Consider the following 21,670-nt stretch of genomic DNA (forward strand, 5'->3'; position numbering starts at 1 on the left):
TATGTAGTTTACACAATGTGATCCTAGATTTTTTTCTGTATTACTGTCTATTAAGGCGGACTATATATGTTACAGGAAGATACTACAGAACTAAAAGCTGAGCTGGTCAGAAAAGATGAACTCATCAGGTGAGGATTATTTTAACCAAATTTTTAAAGAAGAAACTTGGTTAGAATGGAAATGAAGTTGATTTGATTATTGAAATTTATCACATAGGTTGACATATGAAAGGTCTTCAACAATAGGTTAAAACAATAAGTGATAAAAAATTAAGGTTTGAGGCAAGTTATTAGTTTCTTTTGTAATCATTTTCTCCAGTTTTTCGGTCGGATCAAATGGGTGCAAATATTTGTTTTGACGTGTTGGCTTTTGTAATTAAACGATTGATTTACTGTTTGATTAGTTGATTGGTTTATTTGATATTTGATTAATTGATGTATTGATTACTGTTTGTTACATGATTGATTGATTTATTTATTTACTGTTGAATTAATTGATTGTTTGTATTTCTATTTAAATGTTCAGGAAGCACTATGATAAACTGGTTCAGTGGCAGAATATGTTGGCAGATGTGCAGGTTTATTTCGCATTTTTTAACATTTTAACAGTGAACAGTTTGTTGAATGTTGACAAACGTTTAATAAGGGTTTCGGTTTAATTTACGTTTAATATTTGCTGCGGACCGGAACGGGGCCAATTTTTAATGTTAGGAGTTTCTTTAAGTAGGACTTAAGTATAAACCTTGATTTAATCCTTTTTCTTCTAAAAACTTTAACCTTGAGTGCTCACCCGACAGCGGTCTTTAATTTATAGATCTTATTCCATTGAAATAAACGCCAAGTCCTCTTTAAAACTAATAAATATATATTTCGGGCAGACCGCCAGGTTTAGTCTCCTTCCTGGGGCAAAGCAGATCTTCTTGCCCAAAATGCACTTTGGTGGCGAGGAACGTTGACCCCTATTTCATTGAATAATTTGTCTTCTTCTTTTTTTCTTCCAATAATAATAATAATAATAATAATAACAATTGTAATGTTTGATAATGTTGATATTTAGCAACTAATGATGCTTTATATTGTGGCAGGGAGTCCAGCCGTCTAGTTCCTCTGTGAGACCCCAAGGTGGACCTGGAATGCTTCAGTTGGGACCTCCTGGTGGTCCAGGGATACCTCCTCAGGGACTTCCTGGGGCTCCTCATTCATCCTTTGGTCCAGGGGGCTTCAACAGAATGCCAGGTGGATTATCAGTGCAGTGTAATGAATTTATAAATTGAATTTTAATTAAAAAATGCATTCTTTCTAACTAATTGATTCTAGTTTAGAAAAAAAATTTTAAAAATATATTGAATTTTTCTTCCACATTAATATCCTTTTGTAACATTCTATGATTTTTTTACTTGAAGATGAGAAAAGACAACAACTAAGAAAGAATGTGTTGCAAAGAACCCGTGTCAAGTAAGACATTTTGTAATATCTCTTTCAATATTAATAGCAGCCGGTTCTATTTTTGAATGTAGACTCATATAATTTGTTAGGAGCAGGATATGAAGTCAGATTGTCGATATCTCTTTCCGGAGTCTTGGAACCTCTGAAAAGTGACCTCCNAGAGATATCGACAATCTGACTTCATATCCTGCTCCTAACAAATTATATGAGTCTACATTCAAAAATAGAACCGGCTGCTATTAATATTGAAAGAGATATTACAAAATGTCTTACTTGACACGGGTTCTTTTGTTACTCTCTATTCTTTAATTTTCATTTTTAAGATTATCTATTATAAAACTCAGAAAGTGAATATGCAAATTAAATTCACGCGAATGTAATCTAATTAATTTTTTATCTCTAGGACCTCAGATGTACGGTGGAGGCCAATCCTTGCAAGGTCCTTTAGCATACCTAGAGAGGACAACCTCAAATATCGGAGGACCAATTCCTAACTCGATGCCTGGAGGGATGACCAGCATGGGAATGGGGGGCATGGGTAGTATGGGAGGCGGGGGGATGGGAATGGGAGGAGGTGGAGGAAGTGTGGGCGGAATGGGAGGCCCTGGTATGATGAATAATATGGGAGGAATGAGATGAATATTTTCAGATTAAAAATGGAGGATTTATCGTCCGCCGAAGTTGTTAGATTTCGGAGTAAAATCAGTTTAGGTAAAGAAATCAAATATAATTCTTATTTGAAAGTCAAGAATTTATATTTTTACCTTTTTTATCGAGAAAATTTTTACAATTTTGGATATTCGATATAAAAGTCATTTTCAGGTATGCTGCTAGAGGATCAATGGAAGAATGGAACATTTCAAACAGTTAAACTAATTTGCAAGGTAAAGGTTTGTTTATTGGTTGAAATTTACAGTTATTTACATACTTGCACTTGTCTGTGTTCAAGTGTCACATTGTACACTGTACATTGATATTTCAGAATCTCAGAGAGTTAATAATTTTTACATTTTCTTTTTTTAATTTGTTTCTTTAATTTATTTGTAATTAAGCTTATTTTTGCTAGGGTTTTCTCTTAATTTTTTTAATCTTTTTATAGGACAAAGAGAAAATGTCTCTGAACCCCATGTTCTTAAATCTTCTTTTCCCAGTCATGTTAGATAAGGTAAACTACATATTTTTTTTTAAACCTAGCGGAGGTGTGTACCGCATTCTGTCAGTCAAGCATCCCTTTTATTCATCCCCTGGCATATACACTGAATCCTTAAAATTCAGGCCAGGACTGAACTACTAGATCCCATATAGACCAGGGCAAGTGGGGGAGCTCAACCCTATTTTCATTGTATTTTGTCTGTAGGTTGAATAATAACATATTTTTTTAGATACTCAAAATGTGATAATTAATCTTTCATAATTTGTACAAAAAATGGAAAGATATAAGACCGGGTATTTGTTCTCAATTTTTTTTGCAAAATACAGTCCTGTTTTTATCTTCGTTTATGCAAACATTCATTTTCAAAGATAAAGTTTTGTTTGCTTTCTAATACTGGGGATTGGGGGGGGGGGGGGGGGGTATTTCCTATAAAATAAATTTTTTAATTTCTTTAGATAAATCTGGAGCTGCATGATATTATTCTGCTTCCTATGCACGATAAATCTTCAATTAAATTTTCAATCAACCAATTACTCAGGAACCAAATCAAATTTTTAATCTTTAATCTTACTCCTTACTCTTCTTATCTGAAGTTGAATTCCACAAATTGATTTTAAGAGCTGTAGATATCGTATTTATCGATTATTTTCAGTTTTTTGTGATTTGATTTGTTAAATAAAATTGAAAAAATATTTGAATTGCTGATTCCAGTTTGTGTCCTGAAGAACAGGAGATGAAACCAAGCAGGAGCAGGAGCAGCATTAAAATGGAAACAGCATTGTCTGTTCCTAAGAACAGCGAGGGCAATCAGTTTCGTGATCCTGAAAACGATCCTGCGTTGTTTTTGGACCAAGTACAGGAATTTATAAAACATTTAACTTTTTAACAGTTTTGTTTTAGTAATTTTTATTAAATATTGGCACAATTTTTAAACCAAACGCAACTAAAATTTCATTTCACATTGTTTTTTCTTAGAGAACCTAGGATTGACAAAAAAAATATTATTAGGAGGTTTGGTGCATCACCACCATCGAATTTTAAATTATTATGAACTATTAGCGCTGAAACCCCCTCCAACCTTCCCCCCCCACTCTGAATTTCTTTGTTGATGGATAATTTCTTTACATGAACTTAAATAAAAGAATTAAACTATAACACAATGACGAACACCTTGTCTAACTTTAGTTTTTGATTTGGTCAACATTTTTTATATTAAGCTCTAATTCTCATATCAAGCTCTTATTCTCATATTCTCTATACAAACGTGTGTACTGGTTCATAAGTTTTGAGTGCTATCATTTTCATAATATATATACCCCAATATTGGACAAGGTCCTTAATTCTTGTTTTGTTAAGACTGGTGAAGCCTATGACGATAATGATAATGCTGATGATTATGAAGAGGTTGGTGAACCCCCTCACCAGCCAACTCTAATGAAAGAGAAAAAGAAAATCAGGAAATCTGTTATTTGGGATTTCTTTACGCAAGTCGAAAACAACTATGTTAGCTGCAAGGAAAATTTATGAATACAAAATTTAAAGAGAGAATTTCTTGACATTGTTCATTGAAAATACCCCCCCCCCCACCCCTTCATATTATTTAGAACTGTGATACTATGCCTTCTTATAAAATAGTTCTTTCTTTCATTTCATAGTTCTAAATAGCCGTTCAAATCGTGTCAAGGTTCTATAACTTAAATTTCAACTTTCACAGAGGAAAACAATGGCTCATGTTTAAATGGTAAGGTTGTAGAACGTGCATGTAACAGGTTCCTTTACGTGAACAGAAAATTTACAAATTGCTGTGTAAGGAGTGTGAAGCTAAACTGTCAGCTAAGAATGCTAGCTCTAAATCTTTAGTGGTTCATCTCAAATCTAAGGAAAACATTGATTAATAATTATCAAATTCTGAATCGTTTTTGCCAGTTCACAAAGTTCAAAATACTTAAAAATCTTATCTTTACCTAAAAGGCAGTATTTAGGATCCGGATCCATCGGATGGATCCGGATCCATCGGATGGATCCGCAATTTTACGTTTCTTGAATCAGATCCGAAAAAATTTCTGGATCTACGGATTCGGAACTAAGGGGCAAAATATCAACTAAAAACTAAGATTCTTTTCTCTTAATCAAATTCTGAACTTTTTACAAAGAAAGATTTTTATAAATGTCCTTACCTCTAAATGTTTTATTAAGTTTTAGCTTAAAAGTAAGTGGAAAAAAAGAAGAAAAATGATTTTAAAATTCTTTTTTTTGTTTAAGAAATCAGTGAATCTTAAATCCAATTTTTTCAGGGCGGATCCGGGTACGCATCAAAATGAAATGGATCCTAGGCACTGCTAAAAGATTGAAAAAAATTCATTTGAGCTTTCTTCACAGTTACGCAGTATTCTGTTATTTTCAAATTTAAATCTTTTAAAGAATATTCTCCAATCCCAAGATTAAGACAAGCAGATCTGACTTGGAAATTAAGAAATCAATTAAGTTTGTTTCAAATTGTTGTTTAAATGTTGTCTTGTATTAAACAAATCATTTTTACAAAAGCAAGAAGTATTTATTGTTTAAAAGTATAATTTGTGTTTTCAGCATCCAGTCTTGAATTCATCTTATGAAGAGCTGAAGAGAAAACAGGACTCTAGTAAAGCAGAGTTTTTGGCTCAACCTCAGCACACTTTGCGAAATACAGGTAACATAGTAAACGTGAATATTTTGCACTTCGCATCTTTGAAGAGCTATGCTGGTAATTTTCTAGAAAACGATTTTTGGACCCCCTCCCCCCCCCCTCCTATCAATTTTGTACATTTGTATAATTGATCATGTGGCCGGCACCCGGCCCCCTAGCCTGTCCTAGCCGCAGCAGCGCAAGGCCCAGAAATTGATCTAACCTAACCCTCAATAATAAAAAAATAAATTTACAAAATTGATAGTAGGGAGGAGGGGGGGGGGGCTCCAAAAATCGTTCTCCAGGACGGACCCGCTATGCTTTTATAAAATGAATTTTATTTTTTATATCAATTGAAAAATGAAATTATGTCCTATTCTAAACTTTAACGAACTGGAGACATAACTTATAGAATGGCATATCTTCCTTATTTTTATTTAGATAAATATTTAAAGGGTATCGTTTTGAATAGGACATGCCATTCTGATAAAAGGCAGGTAATAGGAATAAAGGGAAAGGAAATGGCGCTGGTCTGGCATGAGAAAGCCAATCGCACTGCTTTGCAGACAAGTTCGGTAAACCTTACACACACTCATTTGGTACAGACAGACAACACGACTACAGTCAAGGAAATTGCAGAACAATGTTGTCACTTATAATTAAGCAAACTAGTTTTTTTTATGTTCTTCACTCTCCAGTTTAAGATTTGATAAGTGTGAACGCTCTGAGTTCTACGGGGGGGGGGGCTCCCACCTTTACAGGTCTGGGGGGGGCACTGCCCCCTGTATCTGCCCCTGACAATAATATTCAGGACTACTGCACTGTATGCTTCCCACTCGCCCAGGCATAAACCATTTTACAATGCTTTTGCTTACAGTCCATTTCTCACTCTCTACTAAATCCCACTATTTCTTTGGTCATAGTACTGCATATCACATACAGTACGCAAGGATGCCACATGATAGTATTTTGTCGGACGTAAGGGTGGTACTGGGTATCTGTTGCTTTTAAGGTTGAAAATGTAGACGCGTTATTATAAATAAATAAATAATTAATCTGAACTTGTATTAGAGAAGAGATCTGTTGCCTGGAAGTTCTTTAAACCTGTCTCCTCCGAGAAAGCTTGTTGTTTACAGTGCTCTGCTATAATCTCAACTAAAGTTGGATCCACTAAAGGTATTCTTGGTGTGAAAGGAATATATTTTTAAAACATTTTACCCTTCTTAAAAAATTTTTTTTTCAACATGTCAAAAAGTTTTCCGGGAAGTCCAGAGGACAAAAATGTTGTTGTTTATTTAAGAAAGCTTGAAGGGGTAATTTCAAGTGACCCTCCATGTAAAGGATATCATGTCCGATTATCATCGGTACCCTTTAAACCTCTTTGTCTGATAAACTATGATCGAGATATCATTTTATTTCAAACTTAAAATTGACTATTTTAAACTTTGGTTTCTCAGTATGAAAAAATCAAGAGAATGCAACACTTGATTTTAACGATATCTTCCTCACTGTTACTTAAATGTAGGTGTAAATAGCATCGTTATTTTTCGTTATTACTCTTCAAATAAAATGTCACTTGTTATTACGTCAAAAGTCCATTTAAAGGCTGAATAAAGGTCATTTAAAGGGACCGTTTACTTATTTGGGTAATTTCATGGTAAACTAAACAGCCTATTAACTGTTAACTGGTATTAGTCTTACTTTTTAAAGACAACTGTGGCCGGAGAAAAAGCCGATTTTTCGTTCAGAATTCGAGCGCAATGGGACGGTTCCTTTGTCTGAAACACTAAACTAGACGTTTTTTTCAGCAACAACAGTCAAAACAAAAAATTTAATTTATCATATTTCAATGTCATTGTGTGTTAGCTGTTATATACTAAAATATGAAAACTTTTGATATTTAAGTTTAAATTTACGTTTTCATATTAAAACGTGACAATCAATTAATCATTACGCAATTTTGGTTCTTAGACTCAACTCCGCGTTCGATGTAAATAAAATATACATCTTTCTTGCAATGATGCATTTGTGAGCAATGTGAAATAGTTTCTGTCAGCTCTGTCAGTTTATCAACCGATATCTGTTATTGCCAGAAAGGTCTAAAATCCTAGTTCTACCCCCCCCCCCCCGGATGAAGACACCCTTCAATCAGTTGTCTAATTTATTATCAACTACCCAATGATAATTTATAATCCCTTTCCCATATGCGCGCAACCTTTCACTTTTTATGCTGAGTTCTATTCAGCATTTTACGGAGAAGCAATACAAAATGTTCAGTGCGCTAAAAATGTTATGTTAGAAAATAGAAAGTAAAAAAAATTTTAAAATTATGACATTTACAATTGGTTTTTAGATACTACAGTTTAATTTTATATTAGAAATTTTTTTAATTCAGAACATCGAAAAAAAACATCAAATAGTGTATAGAGAAAGGGACCGTCCCTTTGCGCTCGAATTCTGAACGAAAAATTGGCCTTTTCTCCGGCCACAGTTGTCTTTGAAAAGTAAGACTAATACCAGTTAACAGCTAATATGCTGTTCAGTTTACACCGAAATTACCTAAATAAGTGAACGGTCCCTTTAAAGGTTTGAATTAAAGTTGAAATATTGATGGGAATGAATATTGATGTTGAATGAATGAACTTAAGGATTTTGTAACAATTTAATAATAATTGTTTTAAACTTTTTAATCTTCCTTATTCAAAGTTAAATTGATACTATAATAGGCAGATTGTTTTTTAGGATTGATAACTCACATAAAAGCATTTCATCCTGCTCAGTATTCTGAATTCTTGACTAACAAGACAGCTGGAAAAGATAAATCAAGTGATAAACGGAACCCGAAAGATGGTAAACAGGAACCAATACAGGAAATCATTCTTTATTTAAATATAGTTTAGAATAAAGAAATGGAATAAACACCGTGCTTTCACAGTTTTTAGGTTAAGTATATATTTTGTCTAACATTTCTGAGCGAAAAATAAAAAATTGCATGCTTGTTGCATATTTTTTTTTACACACCAAACAATAAATCCCCAAAATTCAGGGACAAAAAAATCTAGAAACATTCTCTTTTCAAATAGTGAAATGAGATATTGATGAAAATGGATGGAATGCCCTTCAATATTTTTGTTTCTGTTTTGTTTTGAAAAGAATAATCATGAATGTAGAGCGCTCAGTGTGCTCTGTGCTCAGACCGCTTTAGTGACGAGGAAATTATGGGATGTCCCTTAAGAAAATGCCACGCACGGTGAGTACATTTTTTTAATAATTTGCTTCGCTTGATTATTTACAGGATTACCCATAAAAGATGAGACTGTAAAGAAGGCCTAAAACTTAAAATATGACTATCCAGGCTAAAGTTAACTCTTCTGTCGAGTGTATTTTTTTTAATAGCTTAATAAATGATTTATTAAAGAAAGAATCAAATTTACAGTTGCAGAGAATGATTATTAGGAAACAGACAATTTAAATTCCTTGCAGTTGTCTCTGAAGTTTCATTCTTTGTGGGTAACCCTGTAGAAAACTAGTTGGAAGAGCTTTAAAGCCCTGTTACGTCAGTATGAAGTCAAAGTCTATTTGGAGTTTGCCTAATGCTCCTTTAAACCTGAATCTGAAGGATAAGAAACATTTTCCAGTTTTAAAATCTGTATACCCACTACTCAGGGCTAAGGTACAAGTAGGTTGGTAAAGTCAAACCAATGGTAACGGCGGAGGCCTGTGGCCAATTCAAAGTTAACAGTTGATACAAAACTTTTGCAGATATCTGGCTTCTTAATTTAATTTGATTTGTTATCTTTTACTTGTAGTTATTTTCAAATTCCAATTATTATGCGTTTAAATTAATTTGACAATATTGTAGTTAATCTTTTTGACAATTTCAAATAAATATATTCAATTTCTATTTCCCAACATGTTTTATAAGTAGTTATGTACACACACTGTAAATCAATATGTACTGCAGGTTCCACTATAGGTGTAAACCTCCACTGTTCAGTGGATTGGATGGTCTAGAGGTCTGCCCAATATGTTCCACAAGTAGTTATGTACACACAATTAAATCAATATGTACTGCAGGTTCCACTATAGGTGTAAACCTCCACTGTTCAATGGATTGGATGGTCTAGAGTTCTGCCCAATATGTTCTGCTAGGGAGAACAAGAAGTATAGACTATGCACTGAATGTGGAAAATCAGGTTTGGAAGTTTCCAAGGTTTGAAGTTTATTATTACTTTACTATTATTATATATATATTTGATAGACAGGTTTAGTTAGAAAAACTGGTAATAGTGTTATTTTTTGCCTTAAGTTTAGCAGGCTCCTTGTTTTAGATTTAAATATATTGATATGTGAAACTGCATAAATATGTTTTGGTACGTAAAAAAATCCCCAACTAAATGTTACACACTATTTTTGCAATTTTTTTTCACTTTCTTCAAATATTTTTCAACCAAGAATATGATCCTGCATTTTTATACTGTTGTGTAAAACAACAATAGTTTTGACTCGCCCTGTTTACTTAAAAATTAAAGTTCAAAATTATGTTTTTGTCGCCTTTTGCACCAATTAAAAAAAATATTGTCGATTACTTGTCGTAGAGCTGATCATAAACATCAACACGTGTTTATTTTTATTTATTATTTAAAGCAGAATATGTCGTAGAGCTGATCATTATCATCAACACATGTTTATTTTTATTTATTATTTAGTGCAGAATATTTCAAAGCATTTGAACATGCATCGAGGAATTAAACCAGACCGTCTCCAATGCCATATTTGCGAGAAAACACTTTGCTCGGCAAATGCGCTCAAAGTTCACGTGGAAACAATTCATGAAGGTAAATTCCTTTCTTTATACTGTATGTTCATTACACAAGGTGAAGGGGAGGGGAGGGGGGTGATATCTGTGATTAATCATTTCATTTTCTTGATTCTTTTTAAAACATTTTTTATGATTTTATTACATAAAATAAAATTGTTTAATCAAGAACATACAGGGTGTCCCACGAAAATGTAGAGAGATAACTAGAATATTGTCTTTGATCATTGTAATAATTGGTGGCATACATTTGTCGACCTAATTTTAGAAACAAAACTCTCGAATTAGTTTTCCTTAAGTACCCCAGATCTTGGCATTCCAAAATGTGGTCTGCCTTTTTTGTGCTTTAGTATTACAGAAGATGTTAAGAATTTATTCAAATATCATTTTATAAAATAACAAAAAAATTTCGAAATCTGAAGATTTTTAATAATAAGAACACAAAAAAGGTAGTCAACATTTTGGAAATCCCATGACTAGCGGAATTTTTAGAATATGTAAAAATTATACATTTGAAAGCAGATTGACGAATGAATGCTTCAATTTATTTCATAGATTAACGACGACCTACAAGTCGTGTCTCTACTGTAAATGGGACACCCTGTTTTTTCTTATTAGTTATCAGTATTAGACTTAGTCCTTTACATCTACGGAATAAAAGTTGACTGTTTGTTTGTTGGTTGGTGAAAGAGAAAATTATAAATCATAAAATCATAAAATCATAAATCTTTTTTTGTGAATAATGTGATTTTGATAATTCCTCCCTCTTAAAAGGTATCCGAAGATTTTCCTGCAAGTTTTGTGAGAATTCATTTATCTACAGTTCACACTTGAAAAGACATATTCTAGTGGTGCATCATAACTATAAAAACCCCAAGGTAAATAAATTCATGGCAAATATTTTAACATGTGCAATGTACAGATATATTGATAACTGCAAAGTCTTCTTTGACCTTGAAAAAAGTTTGTGACATTCATTAAAGACACCTGATTTTAGCAATACTTATTAAAGTATCGGAGATATGAACGATTTCTTTCAGAATTATAAAATTTCATTGTTTTATTTAATAATTGAAATGTAAACAAAATTTTATTATCTCTAGCATTTTTGAGTGCAAAAAAAATGGCAGACCACATTTCGAAAATGTCGAAAGGATGAAGAGTATTTTGTGTTATTGTTTCATAAAAACCAATCGCATGCTGCAAGCTATTTCTAAGGTCTAAGACGACTTTAAATTTATCAATCAATTTTATATTATTCCTTATTTAGAGAGGACTAAACAGTTTACAGTGTACACTGACAGTGTAAAATTGTATATAAAAATCATTGTAGATACAAATTTTGCAATTCCAATAATTTTCAGGCAATTTGTCCTGAGTGTGATAAACAGTTTAAATTTATTTCAACAATGAGAAGACACAGGTAAAATTGGATAATATTGGTAACATTGGTTTGTTATGAACATGTACAAAGAGTAGATTACGATAAAATCAGTGGTCGAATTTAAAGAATTTGAGCGGCGGTTTAAATTAAAGCCTCGGACTTAAATATGGTTGGTTCCACTTAAAATTGTATCAAATTTTTCAAGATTTAAGCCGGCGCTTAATTTAAACCGGGCTTTGGCAGATTTAAACCGCGGGCTCAAATTCTTTAAATTCCATCTTAGGTTTCTAATCTTACGACTCAACATTTTTTCTATAAAACAAAAGTTTCAAATAATTTTCTTTGCTTTTTCATATGATGCCAAATACTCATTGTATGTTATGAGGAGGGTAGAGAGTTCTATGCATGTTGGTGGTTGTTCTGTCCGTTTGGAACATCTAATAAATTTTCGGGACTATTCCCTTTTTTATGATATTTTTAATCCTTTACAGAACTACAAGTTGTGCGATTAAACTCATTATCAGATAAAGCTAACAGAGTTTTCTTTTTTTCTTCAAGAAACTATATTTATTAAGTTAAATTACAATTCCTTTATAATGTACTAGCTTGGGAACCCAACACTGCCAAGGTTACTAAAAGTTACTCCCGCCGTTTACCTGACTTGAATGTTTAAAACACCTAGCCTATCAGACTTATAGGTAAAAAAGCTTTAACAATTTTTTTTTAATAGTTTGCAAAAGATTTTTTTTATTTTCAATGAAAACTGAATCCATGAATCTAGAGATTTTTGACTCGTAGGTAGGTGTTTAGAACACCAAGCTAGCTTGTCTTCGAAGCAGATTTTTTTGGTAAAAAAAGCTTTTAAAAAAGTGGGGGAAATAATTTACCCCCACAACACAAATGATGCTCATATGCAAAAATTCATTCAGATTCCTAAAACAAAATAAAGACAAGATTCCCAAATGTATTCAAATTGGTCAAACTCACCCTCCCCTTAGAAATCGAGAGAATGATTTTTCTGATTCTTAAAAACCATCTAAAATCATTCTAAGAAATAGTTTTAACTAAATTAAATAATCACAGGATCTTGTGAGTGTTTTTGATAACGTTTTCTTGTTAAAAAGAGAGGCTTTTACATTTAATTGTTAACTATTATTAATGAAAATTCGTAAAAAGTGACAAAATAAATTTAATGGTCTCTTTCATTTAAATTTTTTTTTATTTAGAAGAGTAGAACATCTGGGTGAGGTGGTACAGAAGAAATATTTCTGCTCACAATGTAAACAGATGTTTTTTAAGGTTAATATTAACTATCTGTTTTTTTTCTATTGTGAATGAAATAAATTCTAAACTTGAAATCAATTTGTTTTCAGGAGTCTCTGTTAACTGCACATTTAAAGGAACAGCATGGAATACAACATCCGAGGTAAAAACTAAATATTTGAAGTTTAAAAAAACTAATTATTATAAAATTAGATAAGAATTCTGATAAATAAGGAAACTTGATTTTGATCCTTTAAATTTGATCTGTCCTGGATTTTGATATCTCTCCTTGACTTTGATCTCTCCTTGACTTTGATTTCTCCTTGACTTTGATCTCTCCTTAACTTTGATAACTCCTTGGATTTAATCTCTCCTTGACTTTTATCTCTCCTTGACTTTGATCTCTCCATAACCTTGATCTCTTACTGACTTTGATCTCTCATTGATTTAATCTTTCCTTGACTTTGACCTCTCATTGACTTTGATCACTCCTTGGCTTTAATCTGTCCTTGACTTTGCTCTCTCCATGGTTTTAATCTCTCTTGACTTTGATCTCTCCTTGACCTTGATCTCTTACTGACTTTGATCTCTAATTGATTTAATGTATCCTTGACTTTGATCTCTCATTGATTTTAATCTATCCTTGACCTCTCCTTGACTTTGATCTCTCCTCGATTTTAATCTCTTTACTTTTATCTCTCCTTGCCTTAATATGTCCTTGACCTTGATCTCACCTTATTTTTGATCTTCACTTGATTTTAATCTCTTCTTGACTTTGATCTCTCCTTAACATTGATCTCTCTTTAACTTTGATCTCTCCTTGATTTTTTTTTTGATGGGGTAGGGTGGAGAGTGTGTGACACCAGTTCTCGTTAGATCACTGAAGTTAAGCACACTTCTCCACAGCCAGTAACTGGATTGGTGTCCAGACTGGTATTCACGGGTTCGATTCCCGTACTCCACACAAGCCTGTGGTTTCATAAACATCTGAAGCCGACATCTGGTTAAGCAGTTATGACCACCTGACGGATGTAGGAGGACAGAGGGGCGGCTGTCAACAACTCTTGCAGCGAAAGAGTGCGTGCTTTCTACTCAACAAGAAAGAAGCTTTAAGGGGATTGATCCAAGTGAATGATGATGAAGAGAGGAATGGTTGCCAGCTATAGGTATCAGTATGGCACCCGGGCCTTATTCCAGTATATCAGAAGGATTCCTGCACTCAATATTCTCAGGCCTAAGAAGAATCTTTGGCAGCTGGAATCTTGTTAACCCTCTTCTCAGTATGAATGAAGCGTGGATGGATGAATGTGCTGCCAGATTACAACCCCTGGTAGATCAATATAAACCCAGACAACACCAAACTTTCGCAATAGAAAAAATTCCGAGATTTGATCGTAACAACCCGATCATGTCCTGGGGACAAAAAAATCTCTTTAATTAATTGATCTCTCCTTGATTTCAATCTCTCCTTGACCCCGACCTCTCCTTCAATTTGACCTCTCCTTGTCTTTAATCTCTCCTTGACCTTGACCTCTCCTTGACTTTGACCTCTCCCTGACTTTAATCTCTCCTTGACCTTGATCTCTCCTTGACTTTAATCTCTCCTTGCCTTGATATGTCCTTTACCTAGATCTCTCCTTGCCTTGATACGTCCTTTACCTTGATCTCTCCTTTCCTAACGTGTCCGTGATTTTGATTCTTTCTCAGCATATTACCTTGCTAGAAATTTTATCTTCTATTTTATCATTTGTTTTTTGGGTTTTTCATTTTTCCTCTTATTTACATTTTAGGAGGAAGACAGGGAAAGCCAGAGATTCACTTGTGGATAGAAGATCTATATTAGATGAGTATCCAAACCTAATTAAGCCTGAAGATCTAGATTTCCAAACCTGATAAAACCAGAAGATCAAGATTTTCAAACCAGATAAAACCAGAAGATATAGATTTCCAATCCAGATGAAACCAGAAGATCTAGATTTCCAAACCTAATTAAACCAGAAGATCTAGATTCCCAAATCGGATAAAATCAGAAGATCTAGATTTCCAAACCTGAAAAAAAAACCAAAAGATCTAGATTTCCAGACCTGAAAAAACCAAAAGATCTGGATTTCCGAACCTGATGAAACCTTCTAGACTTCCAAACCGTTTTCTCTATTCATACAAATTATCTCCTTAATTCTTAATCCTGTCCTGTAGCATGAATTGTTTTTCAGAGTCCAAAGATGAGTTAAAGATCAGGGGTTTGAACTTAGAATACTAGAAGACTTGTTCAGTAACAATGGTGCCCGTAGGAATGGAGACTTATTCTAATCCTAAGTTCTTATGAAATAAATTTTTCAGAGTCATCGATTGGAAATGAAAACCGAATCATCTAGTCATAATTTCAGTTGCTCTTGTATCTTTTTAGACTTGTTTTGCAAGTTCATACTTTACAAACTGAAAATTATTATCAAAAGAAATTAAAAAACTTGCCTTTTGATGATCATTTCCCCCGGGAGGGGGGGGGGGGGGGGGGGGGGGGGTGTAATGCTGCCAAATATGCTTTATTATAAGCTCAACTGTTGTTAGGAATGACATGCGCCCTCTGCAATGTTCATTTAACAGCTCCAGAGCAGATTAATCAACATTTCTCAGGTAATCTAATCTGCATAAAAAATAAGAAATTTTCTTAATATATATAGAAACGTATGGATTATGAATAAATCAACGTATACATTTTTAATTGAATCAATGTAAAGATTTGAAATCTATTTTGAATGTATGGGATTGAGTTGATGCAATGTACGGATTATGAATTGAATCCATGAATGGATTGTGAATTGAATCAATGAATGAATTATGAATTGGATCAATGAATGGATTATGAATTGAATCCATAGATGGATTATGAATTGAACCAATGTATGGATTATAAATGGATAAATGTATGAATTATGAATTATGAATTAAAGGAATGTATGAATTATGAATTGAATCGAGGAATGGATTATGAATTGAACTAATATATGGATTATAAATGGATAAATGTATGAATTATGAATTATGAATTGAAGCATTGTATGAATTATGAATTGTATCCATTGATGGTTTATGAATTGAACCAATGTATGGATTATAAATGGATAAATGTATGAATTATGAATTATGAATTGAAGCAATATATGAATTATGAATTGAATCGAGGAATGGATTATCAATGGAAGCAATGTATGGATTAAGAATTGGATAAATATATGTATTATGAATTGTAATCAGTTAATGGATTATGAATTGTATTTATTAATGGATTATGAATGCAACTAATTGTATTTATTAAGGAAAAAAGCACATAAAAAGACAACACCAGGAGTATAATAAAGAGAAGCAAGAGGGCAAGGAATGGATAAATGTTCTAAGCATAATTGAGATATTTATTTGCTCAAATTGGAATGAGGACAGTTATATTTTTAAGAGTTTGCAAGAACATCATTTATCCATTATAGACTATTTATGTAACCAGACTGAAGGAACTAAATGTATCCTCAGTTCAGATTTACATGGCTCAGGTTTGTATTAGAACAACCATATTAAGTGACGGTGTAAACTTCTTTTCCAACTTGCTGGTTTGTCGAGAGAACAAAAATCTTATTTATGGTTATTTTTAATGGAGCTCAGCCTTGACTTAAACATAATGATGATTGACTTGTTATTATGTTTATTAGTGCACACAACACACAAAAAATACTGTTTTAAGGAGGAAAGCATTTATAAATTGAAAAATGTACTTGCCCTTAAACTTTGTATGCAGACTTTCCTTCTTCATAAATCAAAACAAATATCAGAATGGATAATCTTAGATCCAAGAAATATTATGTATTTTATAAGTAGGATCGCAAAAATGGCTACAGCTCATGAAATACCGAATGATGCTATAATTTAATACAATAAATTATTTAGTTTGGGACAGTTGTAAACATACTGGTTGGATGGGATAGAAATTTTAAGGTAATATGATTAATATCTTTTTACTTTTATGTCTTATACAAAATTCAAGAACTTTCTAATTGATGGAAATAGCTAAAAAAGGTTAAAATGAGTAACCCGTTTCTTTGTTTCACGCTTGTAAAACCTCCAAACTCTAACTAATTTTGATGAATGAAATAGTTCACCTATTTCAATCTAAAGATATTTCAAAAGTTGCCAGCTCAGGTTGATTTTCTAACGTTAAATTATCACTAAATCTGATCCAGTTTTTATAATTTATAAACCTAATTCTAGGATAGGTTGCACCATCTGATTTATGATTACCATGAAGAAACCTAATTTTAGGATAGGTTGCACCATCTGATATATATCATCATCATGAAGAAACCTAATTTTAGGATAGGTTGCACCATCTGATATATATCATCATCATGAAGAAACCTAATTGTCGATTACTTGTCNCTAATTCTAGGATAGGTTGCACCATCTGATCTATTATTATCATAAACCTAATTCTAGGATAGGTTGCACCATCTGATTTATGATTATCATAAACCTAATTTTAGGATAGGTTGCACCATCTGATATATATGATTATCATAAACCTAATTCTAGGATAAGTTGCACCATCTGATATATATGATTATCATAAACCTAATTCTAGGATAAGTTGCATCATCTGATTTATGATTATCATAAACCTAATTCTAGGATAGGTTGCACCATCTGATTGTGGAGTTTGAATCCAAGGAATCCGTCATACAGATTCTCTCGAGGTTAACATTTTTACAGTACTAGGCTTTTAGGGCGCTTGGCGCCCACCAACTATTTCAAATTTTAATTGTGGCTCATCTTTGTATACAATATAAAACAATAACAAGCAACAAAGTTAATAATATTTTTAGTGGATTAAAAAAAATTCCAAAATCAAAAATGTTCGGAGGCAATTGTTTTTAATTCTCTGCATCCATAAACCATCCCTGGGATCATGTGAGGTGCCACACAAAACTTGGGCCCGATCGGTTCAGCCGGTTTTACTTTCTTTTGATAAAAACAAGTAGACAAACAGACAGAAAGACAGACAGTCAAGCAAAGTATATATATATATAGATATAGACTCAGGTTCCTATTTATGGTGCCAGCCAGGCGCAGCATGTAGATGCACTATACCCTGAATGTGATCTAGGGGTTCCATGTCGGGTTCCCTTTCAGATCTTCTTAATATTATTATTATTATTATAGTACCCTGTGTATTTAAAATTGTCCTCTTAAAATAATAATGTCATTATCTATTATTATCTATTATTATCTATTATTATCTATTATTATCTTTTATTATCTTTTATTATCTATTATTATCTATTATTATCTAAAATTATCTAAAGAATAATCACGTTTTCAATCTGGTTTAGAGATATGAGGAGCAAACACAATATTCAAATCCCGGACACTTCCCCACCACGCTTTCAGCAGGAAAACAATTAATTTCATTCCATGCTGTAACTTCTACCAAGTCTTCTTGGTGCACTCTTAGTCCTGTTTCACACTTGCCTAAAACTCTTATTTTCAAATCCCTATATCTTTGAATCCTGACTTTGAGTTGCAGAATTCGTAGTTTAAAAAAATCAAAGCTCTACGACATTAGGTTGCTGGGCTGGATACAAGGATATTAAAATTAGAGGTTTAGTTTCAGTATGTATAAGTTCCGTAAGGAGTCTCAAAATTAATAGATTGTCCTAATATATAGATACACGTAGAAGAAAGGAGTTTCAAAGCAATGCGTAGATCACCAAGGAACATTATTTTATATTATTTTATTTCAAGTCAGGCTTGATGATTTAGCTTACATAAACCTACTTAAATGCCTAGTAAATGAAATTGTCCAAAATTAAAAGATTAGTTTTTGAATCTAAAATGTAGACGAAACACAATAGAGACCTCTGTTTGTTTAAGTATTGTTAAGAAAATTCAAAACATAGAAAAATGGAATATATGAAATAAGATATAAAATAATAATAGTCCCCCCGCCTGTCCTGGCGTAAACCTGAATGAGATCAAGCTACAGCTCTCACTAATCTTTGATCCAGGAAAACAAGATAATTTCATTTTTCATGTTGCAATTTAGAGTTTTAGAGTAAAGGGATAGACTGGCTAGGTTACATATTTCTATCTTTTGTAAGAGCTTAATTTTACTTAGGTTGGTCTGCAGAAGAAAGTTTTTTCCATTATTTAGTAACCCCAACAGTTTCGATCCAAGGGGAATTGGTCCAGGATATTGGTGTACATGTAATAATGTGAAAATTTTAATCAAATTCTGATCGATAAATTATGTATTTAGATAGTTTAAAAAAATAGTATTGATAATGTAAATAATGCCTAAATCTTGATTTTGAAAAATGTTTTTATTTCGTTTGTAGAGGATCAGATTCAGGAGATAGTTTCCCTTACTCAGCTAAATCAGGTATACCCTACTACTGGGTTACCCACAAAAGATGAGACTGTAAAGACGACCTGAAACTCTTTAAATTTGACGATTCAGAGGTTAAAACAAGTCTTCTGTCATAAATATAATCTGGCTTAATCAATGATCAGGCAAAAAAGAAACAAGTTTACAGTTGCAGGGAATCACAAATATGAGAAAACAGACAGTATAAATTCCGTACAATCGTCTATGAAGTCTCATCATTTATGAGTAACCCTGTAGTCAAAGAGAAAATAAATAGATTTTCTATTTTTTTCAAAATATGTTCATTTATTTATTTTATTAAATCTAAACATTGTGACAAACCATGCGGACCATAGGACAACTCAAGTCCGACTGTATCCAAGGGAAAAGTCCGAATATTAGTCAAAATTTATTACATAAGAAAAATTAATTTTTCAACAGCTTTTATTTTTTAAAGTCAAAATTTCTCGGATTTTGATGGCGACAGGGATGTGCTTCATAAGAAATTAAATTGTTCAAATTAGACTCTAGAATTTGCATCTTAACAGAAGTACGGAAAAATGAGGGAATCGCACTGAATTTAATTAACATGCACTGTTCTGAACCTTGCACAATAATTGATTGATTGTGCAAAATTTATTATTAAGCTTAACTCGATATAATGTTTAGGAAGATATAGAAGAAAGGAGTGATATGTGTGAAAATATAAGGTAAGGAATACACCATGAAATGTGATTAAAGTATGTCAGGAAGATATAGAAGAAAGGAGTGATATGTGTGAAAATATAAGGTAAGCAATACACCATGAAATGGGATTAAAGTACAGGGTGTCCCAATAGACATGGGAATTCAGTGACGAATTCGATATCGTCTTTTTAAATAATTCTTTGATTTAGTATTATTATTATTATTAACAATCAACCTACAGACAACGTATTACGACCTGTAGGCTGGAACACATTGAAGATAGGGCTCCGCCACTTTCCCTGGTCTATATGGGATCAAGTGGTTCAGATCTGGCCTGAATTTTTTAGGATTCAATGTGTATGCCAGATAAGCGTGGATACTAGGGGAGAAATAAAGGGGTTGCTTTGCAAGCACTTACAGGATATGGTACACACTTCCATTGATTGGTTTGTTGGTTGGTTTAAGTTATCCTGACCAGGGAAAGTTCAGTATTGAACCGGTAAATAAAACTTTCTATTTATTGTACCTGCAAAACTGACTGTTCTTACTGGGATTGCCGTGATCATCATTTCATATCGCTCCCAGGTGCCTTCATTCCATTTTGCCAATGAATTAGTTAAATACAGTCAGTAATACTGGAACACTTTAAACCATAAATATACTTTTTTAACTTATTAGTATAAGAACTAGCATTGTGAAAGTAAATATGGCGTGGAATGTTTGTTACTAAAGTGGTTCATGGACTGTTGTGAGCCATGATTCAATCATATTACCCAGCTTCTTACCTCTTACCATTAGGGTTTGTCCTGTTGAACCATCTCCGCCAAGATAAGCTCTTAAAACCCGGACATTAGCTATTGGGCCTGTTGCTTTAAACTTAGACATAAAATTTGAAATGTATAAATCTCTTCTGAGCTTGGCTACTATTGGACACTCAAATATAACATGAGATTCTGTTAACTTAATATTGAGGCCTTATAACTCGCAGTGGGGGCAAACATCATAAATAAATCCATAACGGTTTTTATACCTATTGCCCAGCTGAGCATTACCCCCTCTTACTTGGCATAAAATTTTACTTGATTTAGTATCATTAACATGGTTTTGTATTTTAAACCAATTCCAAGGTTGGGGGGTTGTAATTAAGGTTGAATGTTGCCTTTTTACATTCATTACATATGCTACTGCTTTTCGTGTAACAACGGTTAGTAGGAGCTTTTTTGTCTTATACTTGAAGATATTACCCACCATTGCTTCAATTTTCCTCCATGATTTAGTCCATGGGTCTGATGGGTTATCCAGTTGCTCCCTTAATATTTTTAACAGTGTGGGATTATTTTTTGTTTTAAATATATCAAATATAAACCCGGACTGTCTTAAATAAATTCTATACTGCATAGGCATTAATCCTGCATCCATCCAGGCTAGTGCTCTTGAAGTTGAAGCGGGAACTTGTAATATAAACCTTCCTACCATATTTTGTATCCTTTCAAGTTCCATTACTGTACTTTTCTTAATTGAAATAGCTTCAACACAGTACAAAATAGCTGGGATGGCACATGTTTCCCAAATTCTTTTAGCTATAAGGGCTCTATCTAGGCCCCCCCTGGTCAGGTTCATTATTGAATAAGCGTAACTTGTAGCTCTGTTTATCATTAGTTCTTCATACTGGCCGATCATTGATCGACCTCTTAATTGAATATTAACTCCTAAGTACTTAGCTACTAAAACTTGTTCAATTGTTTCTTCATTGATAGGCCAGCTTATATTGTATGACGCATTTGAAATGATAAACTCAATTTATTATCTTTGCAAAAATTATTCACTAATTTTAGCAGTTTTATCATC

General features: G+C 32.9%; 2 protein-coding genes across 6 annotated transcripts in view; both read left to right on the forward strand.

Annotated features, from left to right (window-relative positions):
- The first annotated feature begins 66 nt into the window (after positions 1 to 66).
- LOC111711025 (zinc finger protein 26) lies at positions 67 to 14,940 on the forward strand. The gene is made up of 22 exons (XM_023485250.1): positions 67 to 128; positions 526 to 577; positions 1,085 to 1,235; positions 1,849 to 2,030; positions 2,081 to 2,156; positions 2,268 to 2,329; positions 2,545 to 2,610; positions 3,054 to 3,136; positions 3,310 to 3,451; positions 3,955 to 4,113; positions 4,410 to 4,478; positions 5,185 to 5,284; positions 6,332 to 6,436; positions 8,003 to 8,130; positions 8,431 to 8,510; positions 9,338 to 9,456; positions 9,970 to 10,098; positions 10,854 to 10,957; positions 11,444 to 11,502; positions 12,690 to 12,762; positions 12,837 to 12,889; positions 14,517 to 14,940. Exons 1-22 carry the CDS (start codon positions 67 to 69, stop codon positions 14,617 to 14,619), a joined length of 2,157 nt encoding a protein of 718 aa, XP_023341018.1. The 3' UTR covers positions 14,620 to 14,940.
- The window catches only part of LOC111711030 (speckle targeted PIP5K1A-regulated poly(A) polymerase), a 25,717-nt gene continuing 18,980 nt past the window's right edge, over positions 14,934 to 21,670 (forward strand). For 4 of the 5 annotated variants that reach the window (XM_023485256.1, XM_023485258.1, XM_023485259.1 and 1 more), the window contains exons 1-11: positions 14,934 to 15,017; positions 15,295 to 15,360; positions 16,044 to 16,102; positions 16,209 to 16,271; positions 16,663 to 16,710; positions 17,401 to 17,465; positions 18,102 to 18,162; positions 18,437 to 18,483; positions 18,709 to 18,776; positions 19,107 to 19,150; positions 19,805 to 19,845. In XM_023485256.1, coding sequence (XP_023341024.1) covers positions 15,005 to 15,017; positions 15,295 to 15,360; positions 16,044 to 16,102; positions 16,209 to 16,271; positions 16,663 to 16,710; positions 17,401 to 17,465; positions 18,102 to 18,162; positions 18,437 to 18,483; positions 18,709 to 18,776; positions 19,107 to 19,150; positions 19,805 to 19,845 — 575 coding nt within the window. In that variant the 5' untranslated portion in view covers positions 14,934 to 15,004. Of the gene's footprint in view, positions 15,018 to 15,294; positions 15,361 to 16,043; positions 16,103 to 16,208; positions 16,272 to 16,662; positions 16,711 to 17,400; positions 17,466 to 18,101; positions 18,163 to 18,436; positions 18,484 to 18,708; positions 18,777 to 19,106; positions 19,151 to 19,804; positions 19,846 to 19,884; positions 19,926 to 21,670 lie in introns of all 5 variants that reach the window. The other variant, XM_023485257.1, reaches the window with a different exon arrangement.

This window comes from Eurytemora carolleeae, unplaced genomic scaffold, assembly GCF_000591075.1.
Source record: "Eurytemora carolleeae unplaced genomic scaffold, Eaff_2.0 scaffold1117, whole genome shotgun sequence".
NCBI classification, from domain to species: domain Eukaryota; kingdom Metazoa; phylum Arthropoda; class Copepoda; order Calanoida; family Temoridae; genus Eurytemora; species Eurytemora carolleeae.